Genomic DNA, 22456 nt, shown 5'->3' with positions numbered 1-22456 from the left:
TAACCATATATTAATCCTGAATTGTTCCTGCTGAACTTTCATAGGCCGGGAAGTGGAAAACATCGAAATACTTTGGAAATGTGAACCAATATAAATGATGGACGAGTACATTTACCTAGGAACAGAGATCGGCAGGAATGGAAAGGTAGACCAAGAGATATCCAATAGGATAAAGAAGAGAAATGCAATGTACTACCTCTGCAACAGAGTTATAGGGAAGAGAGAGGTAGAGAAGAACGTTAAAGTACATATCTTCCAAGCTGTATACCTACCTGCCCTCCTTTACGGAAGTGAAAGCTGGGTACCACTAGATAAGCACCTAGGCAGAGTTACTGCAATGGAAATGAGATACCTACGGAGAGTGGTAGGCCGAACTAGGATGGAGTGCATACGGAATGAGAGGACAAGACAGGATGTTGGAACTGTCTCTATAAAGGATACCATTGAATAGAGACAACTCAGATGGTTTGGACATCTCTGTCGGATTAGTGAAGACCCAGAATACAATGGAAGGACTACATCTCCAAACTAGGAGAGAGAAGAGGGAAAAAACTGGGATGCCATGAAGGTGCTGGCTCGGGATCGAGGCGCTTGGTTTGCCTGGACAAAGGCACCTCCATGCTGAAAGGCACCAAGGAGGAAGAGAAAGAAGAAGAAATTTCATAGCCGTACATGAACAGAAGTTTTAGGCGGGCTACAAATTTTCGATGGGAGCCCGTGGATTTGAATAATTTGAGACATGAAAATTGGAAATCTGTTGAGCCGTTCGCTCAAAAAAACTACGTATTCAGAAACTGACTTCTTTTCAGTATATTCAAGTTCAAATTGCTCCAAACATTCTTGAAATATCATTGTTTTATTTGAGAAATAAAACCAATGAATTAATTAAGTCTTTATGTTTGTGAGTTCAAAATATCTTTTTGTCTAAGCACAGACGGACAAACTAAACAAATTTGATGCAATCATTTTCAGGATCTTAAGCTCCAGTTGACAAAACCATTCACACAATCTATTTGAATAATTTGAGCCATCAAAAATAACAATCTTGAACCAATTAATCGTGGTGCAAGTATCCTATGGGAACAATCGCGCCATGGAAGGTAATGCTAAAATGAGGTTTGACCAGTACCTAATTTGTGTGCTATCTCGAAAACGGTTTATTTTTGGGCTTTAAAACATATGATCCAACTTATGTTCCATGGGACGTACTTGATTAGTGATTTCCGGTTCAAATTCTATAAAACTCTATTTAAACTGTCTCGATCCACCGACTAACCTCTCTCATTTTTTAAAGATTTTTATTAAAGCTTCAGTACGAATTTAAGAATCGAAATTGAGATTCGTCACTTCTCCAACTCAATTATCTGTCATTTGATACCTCTTTCATCAAAATCCATCACCCTCAGAGCCGGAAAATGGATCTATTTATTGTACCATAATATACATACATGTACGATATTCATGGACTTCCTAATGAAGTTGGATAGAATTAATATTTTATTTTATTCTTTTGAAAAATTTTAAATAATATCTAGAACAAATATCGATATTATAATATCTAATATTGATATTATCCCGGGACTGCTATACAAGATCCGTTAATTCTTACCCACTACATAATTACTCATTACCGTTATCTCACTGACAGATTATTACGATTAAATAGTATCAATTCATCCGTCTTTCCTCAGTCTACTGGTATAACTCAGGGTAGTACTATGGGTCCTATCATTTATATAATTTTTACGGCTGATATCCCAACACATTCTAACCCACCACGTATGCCGTATGTCTATTGTCAATGAATAATAACCCTTCCATTGTATTACGAACCCTCCAATCCCAAATTACCAACCTTGAAGAATGGTCAAAAAACTAGAGGATTAAAATAAATTCCAATAAATCCCACCAAATAACATCTATCCTCCGTCGTAAGAGCATGACTTCCTGCCCTACTTATTGTTGTCGAAAAGATCTTCGTCTAGGACTACATCTAGACAAACGACTGGCATGGAATCCTCATACATGACTGAAAAGACAGAAAACTGCTCGTCGATTCTGACTATTACAACACTTACTAGACAAACGGTCTAAACTTCCAACTAATTACAAAAGACTCATATAAATAACTGTAATGAGGCCTATCTGGACTTACGAAGGGGAGCTTTGAGGCTCCACCGGACCATCAAATTTCTCTTGTATCCAATCCATACAATTGAAAATCCTTAATGGTCCTTACTTTGTAACAAATCAAGTCATCAAGTCTCGTGATCTTCTCCTCTAGAAACGTTCTATCAATGGGTAGATTCTCTACATTTCTGAATCATACCATTGTATAACTAACACCAAATTTACTTATATATATTTTATTACAGTTGTAAATAACAATAAATAAATTAAAAAAAAAAATTAAGTTAGAAACCGTAAGAGGATGGTCGGGATAGCAAATAGCAAAACTAGACAACTTTCAACAAGTTAGATATATTTTTAAATTGTCGAATTCGCTGTCCTTCAGACATTTTTCATATAATTTATTTTTAAATATAGATTTTCCCACATTCAAATTTCAACATCGAAATATTTACTAAAATATAGACATTGTTATTTTTATATCATCCCTAGCACCTAATTGATATATAGAAATAGGAGTATTGAACACAACGAAAAAAAGGAACGGGATTAGGTCTATCTATTTCGGGGCTAGTAGGTGCAAAACCATGCAGATCAATGACGTATCAATCAGTAAATTAATTTTTTGAACATAAACTGAAACGTAAACATAAACTGAAAACCGAAAAATGATATGATCTGAATAAGCTACCTTTCTGCCTCACTTCTTAAGATGCTAAGAAAGTAAGAAAACATTATAAATAACTATCATAGTAATGATATTGAAGAGATAAGTTCGTAATTCAATGGATTTTATCTGATTGTTGTAAATCTGACAATTAGAATGTATGCCTACTCTTCCATGTTCTTAACAAATTCGCAGTGACGCGACACTCCGGCTGAGGAAACAGAAGTAGAGCCGCCGTACAAACGATACAAAGAGCTGAACTCAAACAGTAGAAGCAGTTAATCAGTTAATTATGAGAGATGGGAGATACAAAGGCCGCCATGCCATGGAGGTAGGGCCAATTTGCATACAGGCCGCAAAGCACATTAGCCTGATTAGGTTCCGCTCCAAGTCGATATCATGATTAAAAAGCCATGTGTGCTCTCTCTCTATCCTACCGCCGGAGTCAAAAGCGCTTTATTAATACCCCTCGCTTTTGATTATTTTTTTTCTTTTGAGTTTTTTTTTTCATGTTTGTTTGTTTGTTTTGATAGAACGGTATGGAGTTCACTTTAATTAATGGTACTTCACCGAGCGGTTTTCGGAATCAAAGATGATCTGTAAAAGCAACCATTTTTCTCGAGCAAAAAAAGAAATGAAGAGGAATAAGATTTTTTAGTACTTAAACTTTCCTTTGCAAAGGGGCTTTTAGTGCTTAACTGTAGCTAGGTCCTAAGAATTAAATCTCTTCAAGGACTTGATACTTTTTTTTTATGTTCCTCAGAGGAATATAACGAGGGTTTTTCAAATAGCTACAGCTCTAAATCATTTTTTGGATCTGTTCTCATAAAACTATTTTTCCTTGCAGGTACTTTCTGGTTTTATATTTTTCTGAAATAATTTTAATTATAGAAATGTCATATTCTCTATGACAGAATTTTATTTTCGTCCAAAGAATAAACAATGAATTTGACTTTTTGTTCATTAATATTTATGCATATAAAATATATGCATGGTTCATAAAACATTTCATCCAATCAGGTTCACTGTAGGTCAACTTTACACAATTTATGGCTACTATTATTACTTTAATTTTTTTTTTTCCGTTGCTTTTAAATGTTGGTTGGTAGGTTACGTTTTTTGATGAACCTTGTGGACGCAACATTATATTATAACATAAAACACTACCAAATGATTCCTATAAAAAAGATATATTAATGCAGAATCCAACTCCTCTCGATTCATTCCTACGCAAATCTCCACAATTTGGATTGTTCTGCAAATCAAATAGCCGAAACGCACAAGAAGAATGAATGTTACAACAGCAAAAAGATTGAATTGAAAAAATCCTAAGAGAAGTAAGACCTCCAGAAAAACTTAGTTGCATAGAATGAAAATTATAAACTCACCGCAGAAATAAAAGCTAGAGTCCATAAATACTTCCAATATTCTAATAACACAGAGAAGACCTGAAAATGATTAAGAAGATGCCGTATGGTGCAGTAGAGGAGGTACACGGAAAACTAAAGTGAGCCAGAGAATAAAAAGAACAATTTGAAGGACGTCCTCGTTCCTTCCTAAAGCAGAAAAAACATTACCTTCAAAGAAAACATATATAGGCCTAAGCTTATACGACCGAGGAAAATGGCAAAAGAAGCAATCATGCAATCAAAAAGTGAAGCATGTGAGGACTTTGGAAAAAAAGTTATAAGAAGACAAGAAAGAAAATCAGAAGCTTTTCTATGAACACTGATGTAACATAAGCAATGAGAAGGAACCTCTCATAAAACAAACCAAAAATGAGGAAGATAACATTTTCAATAATAGCGAGTAAATAATGAATAAATAGGTGAAATATTCTGAGAAAGTGCTGAATGACAATATGACACAAATAACTCTGGCGAAACAGAGCACTCACACGAAACACTACCGAGGAAGTTGAAAAGTGAAAACAGTAGATACTAAAGGTAACCTAAATGGGAATTAAGATAGTGGAAGCAAAAAGCAAATCAACACGAACTTATGGTATAACTCCTGTGACGTTGGAGGAAAACGCTTGGAATTTCGGAAAAACTATTAATTAACCTCAGTAGGGAAAAGTTTTCAAGGACTGAGAAATTATAATCCAAATACACAAGCAAGGAGTCTACTGTGACTGTCGAAACCATCGAAGTATCTCATTAGTCAGTGTACTATGCAAGGCCTAATCTATAATACTAGAAAAGTGGAGAAAAGGAATCAGCGATAGGGCTCGCCAAGAGTACTGATCGAGCAGGAAGCCCAAACAGATCAAATGAGGGCCACACTTAGTTCATACAGACAAATAAAGTCATGTGGTAAGTATCAATAATAAGAACTAAACCAATGAGTATCAGAGCACTTATAATTTATAAAGATTAATTATAAAGAATAATGCCCTACAGAGGGTAAAGGCGATAATGAGACCTAATTGGTAGGGGCAACAACTACAATAACGAGATTAATCAAACTAAAATAATAAGAACAAGAAGACCCAATACTTTGACTGAAGAGGGAGGATCTGGAGCACGGCTTCTTGAGGATAAAAGAAGTGACAAGACATGGTATATTAGAATGCGTTTATCCCATTAACAGGCTAACGTCAATGAGTTCTTGACTATTACTCAAAAATCCATGCAAAGGGAAAGGAATACCTGAGAAGGATTGAGGTAAAAACAAGAGGAGCAAAGATCGAAAATACTACAATAAGAAATAACCTTGGAGTAAATCAGGACTAAATTTAATAAAATAAAATGATTTAGTCAAGTTAAAATAATGCAGGAGGAAAGTAGGAAAGAGCAGTAAAGCATTCGATAAGAGGGGAATGACTTCGGAATAGAAGTTAATAGATGGACGCAGAAGGTACAGGATCGAAACTTATGTGTAGGGCTCAACATGCAGGTTTCTCACGCTACCCTGAGCTAGCTGAGATCGTGGTTAAGAAAAAATAAATGAGGTATTGAGCATTAGAGGACCCGCTTTATCAATTTGCCACGGAATCCACCTCTGCTCAACGCGGCCTCTCACTACTGCAATTCAGCAAATTCTAGGAAAAGTTATAAAAACCATCGCTGAATAAGGATAAATGGTCAATTTGACATTTCAAGTAGTTTGTGCGTTATTAAAAATTAGGAAAGACGTCGATTCTTCATGAAATTTGATCTACAAAACTATTACGGAATAAAAATGTGGTCGGACGCTAGCGGCACAGACCTGCCATTTCCTAATTATAATTATTACCCTGATTATACTAATACTTGCTCCTTTGAAATAGGTAATTTCTTAATTATTCACGACAATAATACTTTCACTTACGATATTTATACTTATGATACTCTAAAGTAAAAAACTGATAATTCTTATAAAAACTATGAAAATAAGAAAACATTTATTTATAAATTCAATTCATTAATGAGCTATTCGTCAATATAAATTAACTGCTACATCGTTATATGTCAGTTTTTTAAGTTAGAAACATTAGGCTTTATATCAATATATTATACATCTATATTACTACTATCATCACAGCGGTGCATGTGGCTCAAAGTAATCCATCAAGACGCCTCTACACAACAATGAATATCACCATAGTTTCAAGAGACCAGGTAGGAGGCAAACACCAAATCTACACCAAATTTTAAACTGGAAAGCAGCATCCTAAGACAGGCAAGCGTGGAGAAGGCTGGTTCGGGCGGCCGAAGATCTACAAGGTCTGCAGAACCAAAAGAGAATTAATGCTATAATTTCCAGGATTTTCGTTGTGAATACAACTGAAGAAATGCACTAAAAGAACCTTCTGTTTTCTAGCTCTGGTGATGGAGAAAAGTTCAATGTTTCTCTTGATGATCTGTTTTGAAATAACTAAAAGATGAATCTGATAATAAACATAATGCTTAACTGACTACATTTACAATCTATGAATCACACAACACAAACACAATATCAGAGCAACAAAATGCAGAAAGAAAGGAAGATGTCAGCTGGACCCTGTGCTAGGTGAATCTACAAGATTATAAGCCGGTCCTAGTCGTGCAATTAGAATCATTTCGAAATAGGATTTTGAGCGAGCCCTTATTCTCAAAAGCTCATTTTGAGAGACGATAGTTTTAAAGACCTTTGTGCAGGGGTTGATTATGAAAGAGCTCGAGGACGGCTGTTTGAATAATTAAAAAATGAATATTAGAGTAGAGGAGGCAGCAGTAGGGACAATGCCACTCCCGGGACAGAGGAATCCTTTGATATCTACTCTCTGCCTCTCTCTCTTCTCAGTAATTAATCACCTCACCTCTTCTTGTCTTCCCTCTAAAACCCCTTTTTAATATCTATTCTCAAACATTTCTACTCCAACAAAGAAAAATATAACTATCCCAAAAGGTACATGTGGACATTCTTTATAATTTACAAACAAGAGTGAAACGCAATCGTAATACATCCAATATCAGTCGAGTCCATTTCCCAATTTTTAAAATCAATATTTTGTCATTTTATTCGATTACCTAATGTAAAAGTATTTCTTTCAAAATAACTTTAATCGCAAATGATTCAACAACTCATGATAATGAAGATACAATGAACAAATATTAAGATAAAATTGATTGCAGGAAAACGGTCCGAGTGGCGGTTAAGAAAGGCAGGAGAACAGCTGAAACTATTATCAGTAACCAACATTTCGTCACCCTTTGTAGGACTACATTAGGTCTGAATCCTGGTAGTTTCAGAACCATCCATTGATAATACTGTTACTATAAGAGATAATGGACAGAAACTGATAATGAAAAAAAATAAAATATTAAACTAGAAAATCCATTACGCTGGTTTCGGAATGTAATGGCTCATTACAAATAGTACAAGAGCCCAAGAGGAGAAAAAAGGTAGTTTTCTCACCCCAATTTTTGATTACATTAATGAAAACTATGTATAATTACTAGCCTAAATTGATGAGTCTGCCAAGTATAGGTAGGGGAATAAAAAATGGCGGCTGTTTCAAAGCGATAAAAAAAAAACTAATTTTTCATTCGGAGCTCTATATCTTAAAAAGTAGGAACACAAGAAAACCTAAGAGAACGTCATTTAAAGAAGAGTAAATTTGCTCAAATATGAGCCCTAATAGAGTTATTTACGTTAAATAGTTTTCGAGATATAGCTTTTTAAAAAGCAACATTTCATAAAAATATTGGATGGGACGTACTGAAAGATCAGTAGTTAGTGAATGCATTTTGAAAACTTTATATCTCAATAATCACTTGACGTACAGATGTCTATTTGCACTCAAATTATAGCTAGTTTAATGAGCTATAAAGTAGTTTATAATGTTTATCTTCGTAGGAGTAACAGTTTGCAAGAAATTCGCAAAAATAAATTGATTTATACTTGTTCGGACAATTTTCATTAGCCAAATTTATACTCACAAGTGAATATCATAAAAACTACTACCTCTACGAAGATAAGTGTCATAAACTACTTTATAGTAAGTTAAATTTCCATTATTTTGAGTTTTGGCAGACATGTGTGCGTCTTATTGATCTAGAGATATATTTTTTGAAATATCCAACATTTTAAACGAACAACTAGAAATTAACATTTTACGAATTTATTTTGTCAAATATCATAAAAACTACCCCTACGAAGATAAGTGTCATAAACTACTTTATAGTAAGTTAAATTTCCATTATTTTGAGTTTTGGCAGACATGTGTGCGTCTTATTGATCTAGAGATATATTTTTTGAAATATCCAACATTTTAAACGAACAACTAGAAATTAACATTTTACGAATTTATTTTGTCAAATATCATAAAAACTACAACTCCTACAAAGATAACCATTATGAACTATTTTGTAGTAAATTTAAGTAGCTTTAATTTGAGCGCTGGCAGACATCTGTACGTCCAATGGTTTCTGAAATGAAGGTTTTCATATATCAAACTTATTGTCCGAACAACTATAAATCAATTTATTTTAGCAAATATCATGAAAACTACTATTCCTACGAAGGTAAAGGTCATAAACTTCTTTATAGTCTATTAAACTAGATTTAATTTGAGTGCTAATAGCCATCTGTACGTCATATAGTTCCTGAGATATAGATTTCTCAAAATAAATTAACTAACTACTAATCTTTCAGTAGATTTTTAGGACATTTTGCTTTCTAAAAAGCTATATCTCGAGAACTATTGGACCTAAATAGCTTTTTTAGGGCTAATATTTCAACAAATTTACTCTTCTTTAAATAATGTTCTCTTAGATTTTCTAATGTTGTGGTAGTTTTTAAGATATAGAGCTCCGAATGAAAAATTAATGTTTTTTTAAGGCTTTCAAACATCCGCCATTTTTTATTTCCCCTTCCTATACTTGGCAGGCTCATCAATTTTGACTAGTAATTATACCTAGTTTTCATAAAAGTAATCCAAAATTGGGGTGAGATAACTAACTTTTTTTCTTCCCGGCTCTTGTACTATGAGGTTAGATTTCCCCAGTTGTAAGTTACAGCTACTTTTAATTTGTAGTTCACGATACAATTGGCTATTTCTTACAAATCAAAGGGTATCCTCTGCGATTCTTAGAACCTTATTTGTCATTTTTCCCTTTCCGTAAAGGACCCATACTTCACAGCTGTACATATGTAGCGGTCTGAGTATTGTTTTATAAATACGAACTGTTGTTTCTGGTTTTAATTTAGATTTTTTAATTATGTTTGAGTCAGTTTAATGTTAAATTTAGCAAAATGAAGCATCTAACACAATAAAACAAAAAATAACACAAAATATAGGTTTTTTGTTCAACCATCTGTTCCTGCTCCATGCAGAATAAATATTACATTGTATACATGTAAAATATTAGATTTTTTTATATCACAGAAAAATAGTGAACAAAAATATTATAGGTTTTAAGGAAGAATGGCCACACTACTCTAGCCAATACGTAAGACAAATTGTTCAAAAAGGACTGAGCTCAAGAATAATAAAGCTACTTGTCATTTGAAAATCTACATAGCGATATATTAAACGATTTGGGACAAAATAATACTGAATAAATATACTAAGCATAAATACATATAGCGACTGTCTAAAGACATTCATAGATAAAGCATACAGACAGGCTAAAGACTGCCGCGTGGGCGCAATTGCCTTGTTCCACGGTAATTGCAAAATATGGTAGACCTCGTTGGGATAGCTGCTTGCGCAATTCCAAATGTTCATGACATATGTGAATACAAGCAAAAGTGACATTAGTGCAGGCGTGAAAGTTTTGTGAAGGAATCTCGTTTCAGACATAATTTATTTTCAATATAGAAATTAAGAGTAGAATAGATTATCGAAACCAACAATCCTCACATAACTTCGAAGTATTAATTTAACTTTTATGCAGGAGTATTAAAAAACAAATGGAGATTTTTCTCTACAACATGTTCTACGAAAACATCATCTTTTTATGCTCGTTGATAAAAATTCTTTCGGGATTAGTCACTCTCTACAAGCAAGAAGTCAATAGAAAAACTAGAGAAAGTGTTTTCCAGAAATTACCGAGAACAACTGGAGACCAAGTCGGCCAGAACATTCACACAACCAAACATCGTTCAAGATTGTGGAACAATTTACGTTATTCCATTTCAAACGGGAGATCAATACAAAGTTTCGTTCCAAAAACGTGTCTCTAAACATAAATTTATTTTTCGATTGCCGATATACAATAGGTGATTTGATGATAGACCCTGGATACCAAAACCGCTCGACTTTGTGCAGAAAGGTTTACTACAAACTGAGCTAAGGTAGCATTTGTATTGGAGCTAAAAAGGCCATAACAACAAAGCCTGTTCGTTTTGATGGACTGAAATAATTCTATTCGAGAGGCCCATATTGAACCTAAACAAGATAATTATGTCTGTAAAATGTTTTCTCAACAAATGGCACCATAATCAAAGTCCGACCCTCGTGGATCAGTTGCCCATTGACGATAGAATTAATCAAGCGATGCAGGACAAACAAAGAGCCTGTTCAGCTGGAGGAACAACTGTTGAATGAATCCATTGCAGTGCTCAATTTGCCCTGAGGAGTGCAGATGGGGCCAACAACAGACCGGAAGGAGGAGAAGCCACCGGCTGCTGATATGATTGTCGGCTGGCACAATGGCCACCACTCGCTAATGGATTTGTCAGCTTCGACGGCGTCAAGTGGTTCTTTAGCATCACATCATACCGTCCTTTAGTTCAGATTAAATGCACCCATGTATAGGAACAGGGGTGTTCGCACAAGTCACCAATCCTTTAAGGGATTAGATTTGGCTTTTTGTCATCCTCCTAAGAGAAAAAAATCCAATGTAACTGATGTTAACACTCCAGGAAACTGGCTTTTAATTTGCAACAAGACACGCAATAATCAGCTATCTCTATGAGAACATTTTCTCCGCGAGAAAGAAGATGTCAAATCGAATCAGAAGTATAAAATTAACCAAAAAAATATTTTGTCTGGAGGCACCCATCATGATAACAAACTATAATCAAATCAATAGTTTCATTATCACTTGCACTTGTTTAGATAGCTATTTGCCTTAAACCATAGAAACGGTTGGTTAGGCCCATTCTTACCAATTTGAGAATTCTGGCGGTGGCGGTCCCACAAAATGAAAAACTTGACCCCAACCATGGTTAGGCAGTATAGGACTCCAATTGGAGTCTTGGCCAAAAAAACAAAAACACCTTATCAAATGTACTTTGAAAAGAAAAAAAAAGGTTGGAGGAAAGAATAAAAGTGTAAAACTAAACAAAAGTTTCAAAATGTATTGAGCGCATAAACTTTTATTAAAGATTAATGTCCCACAGGTAAACCGGTAAACGCATCTCGTCATACCTAGTTAAGTTTTGATTTGTTCTTCAATATTATGAATATCATAACGGACACTAGACATTGTACACATGAGTTTTTAACTGATTTAATATTATAATTTCAATTAATGATTTTTTTCTATTATATTAGTTTTCTTTGAATTGTGTTTCTGTTTTTTTAATCACAAGATATCTTGCACAAACACACCCCAATAGCTCTCCTATTCAATAAAACAATGAAGAAACAGTGTAATCGGACTGATAGATTTTTGTTTAACTAAGAGGTGAAAAAAGTACGGTAAAAATCAACTACTTCAACGTGCTTCAGTTCCCAAGGACTTGGCAAATCTAATTCGCAGCGGGTGAAGTGGTCTAATACAGCTTAGGATTTGACATTCAAAACAGACGCACTCACAGAAGAAACATTTCAGGTTTTTTGAAAGGAAGTTCAGTGAAAAGTTATAATATATACAATGCTTAGCAAGCACACAAGTTTCAACCTTTCTGAGTTACGGTACCGCCATTGAGACATGACCCTACAGTAAACGATTTTCATCAGTTAGTCACAGAAAAATAACTACCTATAATGCTCTATATCTATCTATAAAGATATTTTGTGTATTGCTGGAAAATTGCTGTTGCCCAGTCTAATTCAATCGAGGAGGAAGAACTTGGAATTGTGCCGGCCGGATTAACCCTGAAAGCCCACCGCGCAGACATAGAGACATATGAAGGCCAAATCAACATTTTAAAATGTATAAATGATTATGCTATCTGCACAGCTGATGATAAACATTGCAGTCTGTTCTACTGGCGGTAGTGAGATCAATTATGACAATAAGATAGCAAGAAACATAAATCTTCAAATAAATATTTTCGTGTGTTAAATATAAAATAGTTTTTTTTTATCTATTTATTTTTTTATTTTATTTCAGTATGTATGAGATCATTCATCACTATTACCTATTGCCCACAACTGTGTGGCAGATTGTAATATCTATCAATAAATAAATCTATCAAAAAATATAAAATTGATAGTAAGATAAATACTAAATTTAGTACTATGTCTAAATGAACATATTACATTCTATTTCTAGTTCTAGCCTACAGAAACTCAACAAATTGCGACAACTAGACTTCATTATAAGATCATTTTTATCAAGATGCACATGTCATAGGAACCGCTGAAGAGCGCTGCTCTTAAACAGCCTATTCTCGCAATCAATATAAATCAAACATCATAAGTGTCAATGTAATCAATGTAAATTAAACATACGCATTTAATATATCTTAATCAAACAAAAATTAATTAAAACGAACAATGATTCAATAAATAATTGAAAATAAATAAGAAGTAATAATTCAAGTTTCTAGTACTATGGCATTGACACGTACAACTATCTAGAAAAATAAAACAAAAATGCAGAATTAATTATTTTGAACTAAGAAAGAATAATTTCATATAAGCAATCAGATCTTCAGAATGAGTAAACTGCTAAATGGGCAGCCGTTTAAGTAGTTGAATGTTTTTCTATTACACAAAAAAAAAACTGATAAATCTAAAAGATATTACTGTTGTCTCGGATTTCGCATACCTTGGGACATTTATGGAACGGTCAAGGAAAATGGCTTCAGAAATCCTACACTAGATAAGTAAGACAAACTCGGTCTACTATCAATTTGGAATATAGTGATTAGGAAGCGAGAAGTAGCCTGAAACGTGAAATTCTACATCTAAAAGTCGGTGAACTTACCAGCACTCTTGTATGGAGCAGAAAGCTGGTTAAACGACGAACATGAAAGCAGAATAACAGATGCAGTATTAAGGTTTCTCAGAAGGTTTGTGGGGACAACATGTAGGGACTCCATCTGTAATGAGAAAATCAGGGAAAAACTAGGAGTCCTCTTGGTGCAGGAGATCCTTGAGACTCGCCAGTGGTTTCACCATGTTGTCAGGATTCAGGATTTACAAGATCCACGAACACCATGGACTACGTTCCTGACGGTAGAAGACATCGAGGCTAACCAAGCAGGTCGTGCCTGGACCAAGTCGACCGCTTGATTCTTGCCAGAAACCGAGAACAGTTGGAGTCTTGGCCTGGACATTTCTCTACGGTAAGAAGGCACAACCGGATGACTAAGTGATTACAATAAATAAAGTATTAAAGATGAAGAGAACGAGAATGAGAATCAATCAGTCAACTTATCTTTAGAACGTATTACAGGCAATTTGCATATTTTTCATGTTCTCCTTTAGTGTGCAATATGGAACATTAAAATTAACTGATCAATTAAAAAATTCAATATAAAAATGCTTTATTAATCTGTCAATTTGAACATTAAATTAATTTTAAACATGTATTTCAATGTTGTTGATTTCTTTTTTTTTTTTTTTCTTCTTTTTTTTTTACAAGTTACAAGGTTATAATTGCTCTTTTTTTGTAGGCCCAAAAAGAGCGATATAACAAAATTTTCCTAGTTTAGTTTGATTTAGAATGTATGTATTATTCGCATAAATAAGAGATGTATATCATACAGCTACGTAAATCTTATTTGAAAAGAATTCCGGGATTGAAAAATGTAAAGGAAGAGAGAATTATAAAAGAGGTAATCGCTAAGCCTACGTCAGAAAGAAGGGATCTACAGCGGGAGTTGGGATGATTTGATTCAAGTTAAAAAACGAGATATTCCCGGACGGCTTCCTTCTCATCTTAACGAATCAGACAAAGTGGATTTTTCAATATTTCAGATTAAGGAGGCAGCTTCACAAAAGCGCCCTCCTCCCCCCATCCCCCAGCAATCTCCTCAAACTCCTCTTTCACCTGAAAACTCCGCCATTGTTCCAATCAAGTGCACCTCCTTCCTCTCTTCCACGGTCCACTTCTGAATTACTCGAAACAAAAAAAAACTTTATATAAAGCAATTGATTCAGCTCGACTACCTTCCAGGAGCTCTTTAACAACTTCTCCCAAGTTTCTATTGAAAAGCCAACAGTTGAAAAATAACTTAGGTATAAAGAAAGGTTAAAAATCAGAGTAAGTGATTGAATAATCCAATACCATCAACTAATGAGCGCTGACAATACTTTATCCAAGGTCTATTCTAAGAGGAACACAATCAGTTATATTTAAAAATTAGAAATCCTTTGGTTATAACAAATTGAAAAAGAAGTATTTCCATTTTAACGATACAAATAATTTTTAAAGAGAGGTTGCAATTGGTCTCTAGCAAGAGAACGCAATAAAATAGAAGGGTATTAACAACTAATGTATAAGTCGGCTCATCAAAAGATAAAATAAAATTGTAACCAATAAAGGAGTATGGAGTAGTTTGGTGGGTTTCTTTATATTTTTCTGTGAATAAATATTATTCTGACTTATTAACCAGGATGATGTAATTCCGTTTTAATATTTCCTGCTTCAAAACTTAACAAAACGGACAAGACACACCCAAGCGGATCTCCGTAGTCAGGTTACAGAGTGTAGATTTTGTCACATAGAATAAACACTTATTTGCCCTGTATGGTTAAAAGACCTTAACTCAATTTTGTAGAGTTTCCAAATTAGTTTTAAAAATATTATACGACATTACAAAGCTCTAATTTTAATGATTAGATCCGAATCATTAGATACTGAGTGCCAAAAGAATCCAAACTGGACCTTTATTAACATAGATAAAGACGGTCTGTACTTCTTACCCACGAGTCCAGTCAATTAGGGACCAGAAAGGGATCTCATGGAGTTTTAGAGAAGGTTGGAAAACCATTGTTGGACCCATCCCACTTCAATCTTCATCAAAGAAACGTAAAATAGGGAATAGAAAGAAATCTTGGAAGAAAAAATTTAGATCACGAAGTTGAAATTTGCAGTCCGCATAAAAAACAAAAAATATGAGCACACTAAACATCTAGGTAACTTTCTAAACACTCGTTTGTGAAATGATTAAATTATCTACAAAGCTAAAAAAAATAATAATAATAAAAATCGGGCACATTTAGTTGGCTAAGATACAGCAAGGGATGTTTTCGTGGGGCGAAACACAAGAATTAATGACGAAAATTTACAAATCTTCTGTCCGACCTGTCTGCCTTCAAGTATGGTGACAAATTCAGGGTTTCTTCTCGCAACAAGCAAAATGAAGCCAGGTTAAGTAAAAAATAGGACAACGAAAATAATACAAAATGGAGCAAAATCAACCTTTATTATTGTGAAGGAACTACAATGGGATACTGATAATTCGTAGAGATCATACTTTGTTAAACATACTGAAAATTTGTTGACTTGTTGTGAAACATTGGTACTGGCTGCAACAAGCAAAAGATTGTAAAAAAAAAAAAAAAAAAAGTATCTCTACTTCCGATTGAAGATGAAATAATAGATAAGTATAACTAAAACAGTCAAGCTAGAAAGCCTTTGGGCTTTATTCTCTCAAAGATCTGTTTTTGTCAATTGCAGCTTGCAATCTGGTAATCAACTATTTTCCTAATAAAAAGAGTAATGAAATTGATGAGAAACTCAGGCAAAGGGCAATGATAATAATCTCAAGTCACAGTGGTTACATATTTACCAACAGCACTGGTTCTGCAGAAAAGCCCTGCATAGCTCCGGAGTGCTTTGAAGGGAAGGCAAGTCAAACAGGAAGCTAATAAACTTAAGACCCAGTCCCTGCAGTCCAATGTATTCTTTGTAGACTTCCAAGCCGCAATCAGGAGCCACCATCATCCCCAAGGACATCTGGACAGAATCAGAATCAAACCCATCCCAAAGTTTCCATTCTGCACAAATGGCACGTCTCTGCAAGCATTGCAGTGGTATCAGACAATACATTTGTGATACCTACCCTGACGAATGGTGGAAGAAATCACAACTCTGTTGAGCTACCAGAAGGGTGATGGAAAATTATTCCACCTAATCTGGCTTAAGAAAAAAAAGAAATGTTTTTATTGGAATTCCTAGTAAGGAAAACCAAACATCAGTTGTTTGTTATTTACTAAATTTTTTTTTTATTATAACTATTCTTCTTGAACTACTTTAAAATTTATAATTTGAAAACAAAAAAGTTTTCATAAATCAAATGTGAATAGTATGGTCTTAGTTTCAAGCGCCAGTTGTGTCAATAAAAGAAGTAGGGTAACTGTAGGAAGGAAATAAATAAGAAAATGTATAATATACATTGATGCGTTAATAAAAATAAATGAAAACTTTTTATTGATTAATATAGAACATTATTTATAGTATGTTTATTCATAGATTGTCTCAATTAAAAAATAATGTAATAAAATATCTAGGTTCATATCCAAAAATATAAATGAAATATGCGGCACATAGCATATTTTGTAAGAATTATTTAGATAAATAGGGATTTATAATATTTTTTGAGAACCACTTCTCAGTGAACCGTAAATGGTCACCTTGTACAGATAAGAAATGAAGTTTACCAGCCTCGTCCAATGCCTTAAGACCAAGAGTATCCTACAAAATCATTGCATTTAAAACACGGATTATTTCATAAATTAAAGATAAAATACAAACCAGGATTATAATAGTTCATACAGAAATTGTTAAAGTATTGCTAATCAGGTAGAAAAATGAAGATCATGATTCACTACAAAATAATTTTAGGATATTTTTAAATTAAAGTTTGAGTGAATATACAACTTAAACATTGCATTAACTCATCAATAATTTGTTTTCACTGAAACTAAATACTTACATTTTTATATAAATCAGAATCTTGAAGAGTGGTGATTTGGACAGCCTGCCCAGGGGTATAAAATCCAAACCACTCGGATTCGACAGGTTGTACCATCGTGTCATTATCAAATTTTACTAATACAAAATTATCAAGAGATAACAGGTTGTCTCGATATGTCATATTCAAATGGCGTTCATTGTTAATATCTGCAAGGAAGTAACTATGTTCTTTATACTCCTCTTCATTTAGAGGGTCGTGCCAATATTCAGCTTGAACAAACTGGTCTTGAACCCAACTGAAAGGTATATAATTTTAAGAAATACTAATTTGAGCTATCAGTACAAAATGAGGTGGAAAATATTTGACCTTTTAAAATACTAACCTCCAATAAGCACCTACGTTCAACATTTTCCTTAAATAATCACACCATTTATGTTTGGAATAAAAACAGTGGGGTAAACCGTAAACACCTTGGTGTTGTCCTCCTAATGAGATAAGGTTTTTTACTTTTGGATTGGGACATCTTTGAGCTACTGCTCTCCTACAAAATAAAATCGGAGTTTTTGGTAATAAAACACTGAAATCTTAATCGACTTATCCATACCTTAATTAATTCAAAACCATTGATTAGAAACATCAGACAATTACTAGATCTTCATACAGACTCAATACACTGATAAAAATAATTTCTGAATAAATTTTTAAAAAAAGTTCATCCAGATATTTCTAGATATTGTAGCCATGTTTGTGATAATAGGAGTTTGAAAAGTCATTCCAGCACTCTTGCAGTATATATACTTATAAAAATAAAGCAATTTGCTGCAAGATCCAAAAGTAAACCTTGGCTGCCCTAACCTATGGTTAGCAACATTAGCATTTTTACTGTTATGGGAAAGGACCAATGAGCATTCCCTAGGCATCTGGACTTAAACGAGATAGAACAAAATTTTGTAGAGCATTGTATAGTAACTTGTTTTGTTAGGGGCAGATCTCAAATAGATTATTATAATTAGTTGGGTTGTTATTAAGGCAAGAGTAATTGGAGCATTTAGAAAGTCTAGGAAGCATTTATGTTGCCTCAGAACCAGTAATTACTCAGGAAACCTCAAAACCACTGGGGAGATAAAGAACAATATGAGTCTGGTGAATGCCTAATTGAAATGGCCCAAAAAATAAAGCTAGGAATAAAGGTCTAAGTCAGTATAAAACTAAATAAGACCCAAATAACTCAACTATCAAGCCAAGGGATACAGAATTAAATGCTTGGAAGTACCTATCTAAGTTTGAGAAGTAGTTGAAGTCATGAGGCATCTTCAGAAGGATGACAGCTCATTGCCAACACCAACCAAGAAAATAGTACTAGGGGTGACTGTGGAACTGAATAGACCGATGAAGAAATATTAACTATTAAAGGCTGGACCCTCTAGAGAAATTTAAGACTATAGAATTCACATTGGTATTACCGAGAACACTGAAAGGGAAGAAAAGAATCATGGTAGACATTTTCAAGACATTTCTACCGAAACTGACAATGAATGTAGAAAATCCTGAGAAGGAAAAAAAAGATAAATTAATTTAAATGCATAAACCTTAAAATTCTTAGTGATTATATTGTTAAAATCAATTAAATACGACAAAAAATTATATACAGATTGTTTATTGGTGGATTGTAACCAAGCCTCCACTTGTGTTACTCAGAAGTAAGAACAAATGTTTAATCATACTTTCTATACTAAAATATGGTAGTTGGTCAGATAATTTTGAGTCTCATAAAATTTAATAGTGATTCACTTAGTACTATGGTCCCCTTAAAGTATAATAAAAATCCACGCTGTTTTTATCACTGTCCGCTATTTATAAAGACCCTCATTTACTTATGAATTGACTTGAGTTGATAGCTGTTTGTACAGAAACATAAAGAAAACAAACCGTTTCAAGAAAAAAAAAAAAAATCATCCAAGAACTGATAAACATCGAATGATGTCTAAGAGACATTTGCAGTAGTTTTGTTTTAGTATGCAAGTGAACTGTACAATTAATAGTACATTCCGTAGATGCTTAGCTGAGATATGAAACAAAAGCAATGTCGAAACCTAGTGATAGTTTTGAAATTTTGAATAAATGTTTGAAAGGGAAAACTTAATATAAAATAAAATACATCTGTAATAGAAAATCTTGTTATTAAAATCATAATAATAATAATAATAATAAGCCAATAAATAATATTGCAAACTGAATTATTGGCACCAGATCATGTAAGATAAATCAATTATAAAAAATATATATTTTTATTAAAATATAGTTATTTTAAATAGTATTAAATATAAATTAAAATAGTTATTTTTTTTTTATTATTTCAAATTTTAAATTAAGTTTACTAGAAAGTAGCCTGGATTGGTTGACTGTTATCTAGAGATAGAAATACTTCAATGTGTTGTTGATTTACTGATAATAATAAAATGAAAACTCATTAAAAAAAAATTAACTTAATGATTATTTTTATCATTATGATAAAATAAATTTACCATTAAGATTGAACATACTTAAATTGTCTGAATAATAATTTTCGAACTTACATAAAACTATTGTTAAGTAATAATAATAATGATACAAATTTTAAAAATATATATTTTTAATTATAAAAATAAGCTCCATTTATGTGATACTATTAACTGCTTAACAAAAGTAGATAGATTATTTTTCTTTCCTAATAAAATATCAGTTTTATAAGATTATATCCTAAGTAAAGATTAATATTGAAACCAATTAGATAAATTATAATTAAACAAAGAATAATCAATTAGCACTACTTCTTTAATTTAAACGAGATAAGTAAGCTTACAGCTTCTTTAATTTCTCTTTCATGGAAGTAGCTTTTAAATATATTGTTACAAAAATCAATTAGGGTCTAATATTTAGTTTTAATACTTCTGTTCAGTAATTTATAGATGGGAATAAGTATTAATCATAATTCACAATTCTAATTACTCACAGAAAATACTAATCCCAATAATCTTAAAGAAGTCACAAAATGTAAAGGAAGAAACTGAATAACAAACAAGTGGAGTTATTAAGCCAGGAATGGAGATAATTAGTCCAAATGACAAGTATATAAAGATCGAGAACTGTTGTGTTATTAAGATCTACACAACCTTTACCTTCCTCTTGCCAATGCCTTCTATCACCAGTGTTATGCAAATGGTCCAAGTAGGAGTATGTCATGTTATACAAAAGTAAAATTACTGTTGTTTCTTTCAGAAGTAATATGTCTTTAAGGCCAAGCTTAATATTTAATATATGTTCATCTTCAATAGGAAGGACTACTTCTAGCCACTGAAATTTATATTGACCCAGCATATTCTTTACTCAATTAAAAGGAAGGATGCTAAAATTTGATTTCCCAATTATTTGTTTATGTGGTATATCTTTAAATTTTTTTTATTAAATATTTGCATCTACATAATATAATTTGGATTGAAAATTTTGTTTTTAAATTTTGGAAGGTGTCTTCGAACTTTTTTCAAAGATGAAGATGAATTTTTTGAAAATGTTAGAGGTGATGAACTAGATGACAACTTAGGTGATGGCCTGATTACAGGCCCACCCGGGAAAAACCGAAAGAAAATGTAATACAGGCAGTGACAGACGTAGAATTAACAGGAGAAGGAATAAAAAAATTGGAAATGAAAGTTGAATGCTCTTAGAAAAAAATAAAATAAAGACTTGACAGATTCAAAACAATATTTGATAAAAATAAGAGATAAATTATTAAATTTGAAGGTGAAAATGGACCATCCTGAACTTTTAGGAAATCTCCTACATCAAAACTATGTATGACCAAAATAAAGAATTGAGATATTCCATTATTGAAATTCAGAACTCTATAACTATAGAGAAGCAAGATTTTTAAAATTGGTTTAGACCATGAAAAAATGATTTGTTCATTTTATTCTTACATAAAAAAAAAACATGAAAAAATCTTCCTGCAAGGCCTTCTATGGAAAACCTGAGTATAAATTAAGCCCCAACTTGCATAATGTTAAAAGTTTTGTTACATTTAACTTATATTATGACAAAAGATTTGAGATTTCAAATAGGTCTGATAGAATCATTATAAAACTTCCTAATATAAAAACTTGGTTTAATAAATGATTGTTTTTTTTCATTTCATTATAAATATTATTTATTTTAAATAAAAATCACATCTGCTATGTAATTGTACTAAAAAACAATTTTGTTTGTCAAGGAAACTCGGCCCTCCCTACAAACTACCACAACCGAGCATTAATGGGTTAATAACCCATTTGGCCAGCATTCTTACGATTCATACAAAAAGAAAGCATAGTTTCACATATCAAATTCAAGTGTGTATGTAATATGAGATCAGCGAGAATTATATTAGTTTCATTTGAAGCATCAGTATTAAGGAAATAAAATAGAATACTTCAATCGTATAATAAATAATAAACTATTTGATTCACTCTAGTCTCTGAAAATAAAATATTATTAATAGAGAATTCAAATTAAATACTAAATATAGAAAATGCAAATTAAAAAATATATGCATTACAAAAACTGAGCTCCTTGCGAAAAGCCAATAGCATTGTAGCCTGAACTTAACAGAGGATCACTTTTTAATTGCTTGCAAGCTTCATCAACCTGGAGGTTCACATTCATAAAAAAACTGTTCTCTGTATCTTCTATGATATTGTTTCCTATCTGTAATGACACCACATGAACACCAGGCAGAGAATCTTTAATATGTTGGATTATCCTTCCCAAGCTCAGAGGATTGCAACAACTATCACCTACATTACAGAATTAATTTAAGATTTCAAAAATTCACATAGTTTAAACTCATTCAATATTTTTCTATACCCATTCCATGCCATAAAACTACGGGAGTCCAAGCAAATACCGTGGTTGCAAGTAAAATCAAGAAATTAAAATACAAATATACCATTTTTCAACTGTATAATCAATTGAACATTATATGAGATAACACCGGCGAAAATTTTCAAAACACTGAACTTTGAAGGGGGCTGACGGCTACCAACTTGACGCTTGATTAGTAAGATAAAAATAATAAACCAAAAAAAGTTCATTAAAATAAGTTTAATCGAATAGAATATAAAAAAACTTTTTAAC

General features: G+C 32.8%; 2 protein-coding genes across 4 annotated transcripts in view; both read right to left on the bottom strand.

The window, feature by feature from the left end:
* The window catches only part of LOC106677674 (proline dehydrogenase 1, mitochondrial), a 57714-nt gene that overhangs the window by 5808 nt on the left and 29450 nt on the right, over positions 1–22456 (bottom strand). The window contains exon 1 of one of the 3 annotated variants that reach the window (XM_014415735.2): positions 9327–9498. The exons of the other annotated variants lie outside the window; for them this stretch is intronic. The gene's annotated coding sequence lies outside the window, so the exon portion shown is untranslated. Of the gene's footprint in view, positions 1–9326; positions 9499–22456 lie in introns of those variants that run through there. 3 annotated transcript variants of the gene reach the window in all.
* Positions 16791–22368, bottom strand: Ppt1 (Palmitoyl-protein thioesterase 1). Its single transcript, XM_014415737.3, has 5 exons — positions 22187–22368; positions 21879–22116; positions 17691–17849; positions 17327–17603; positions 16791–17085 (listed from the first exon to the last, which is right to left on the bottom strand). Exons 1-5 carry the CDS (start codon positions 22269–22271, stop codon positions 16957–16959), a joined length of 888 nt encoding a protein of 295 aa, XP_014271223.1. The 5' UTR covers positions 22272–22368; the 3' UTR covers positions 16791–16956.

Source organism: Halyomorpha halys, unplaced genomic scaffold, assembly GCF_000696795.3.
Source record: "Halyomorpha halys isolate HHAL.00 unplaced genomic scaffold, Hhal_1.1 Scaffold106.1, whole genome shotgun sequence".
NCBI classification, from domain to species: Eukaryota; Metazoa; Arthropoda; class Insecta; order Hemiptera; family Pentatomidae; genus Halyomorpha; species Halyomorpha halys.
Note: the sequence above shows the minus strand (reverse complement) of the source record. Positions and strands in the feature narration are given on the sequence as shown.

Excerpts from the sequence above, each read along its gene's own strand:
- Ppt1 (XM_014415737.3), bottom strand. The coding sequence starts at position 22,271 with ATGGTATATTTGTATTTTAATTTCTTGATTTTACTTGCAACCACGGTA. Across the intron at positions 17,850-21,878 it reads TCGCAAGGAGCTCAGTTTTT|GAGAGCAGTAGCTCAAAGAT; the intron begins GTAATGCATATA and ends TTTATTTTGTAG. Across the intron at positions 17,086-17,326 it reads ATTCTGATTTATATAAAAAT|GATACTCTTGGTCTTAAGGC; the intron begins GTAAGTATTTAG and ends ATGATTTTGTAG.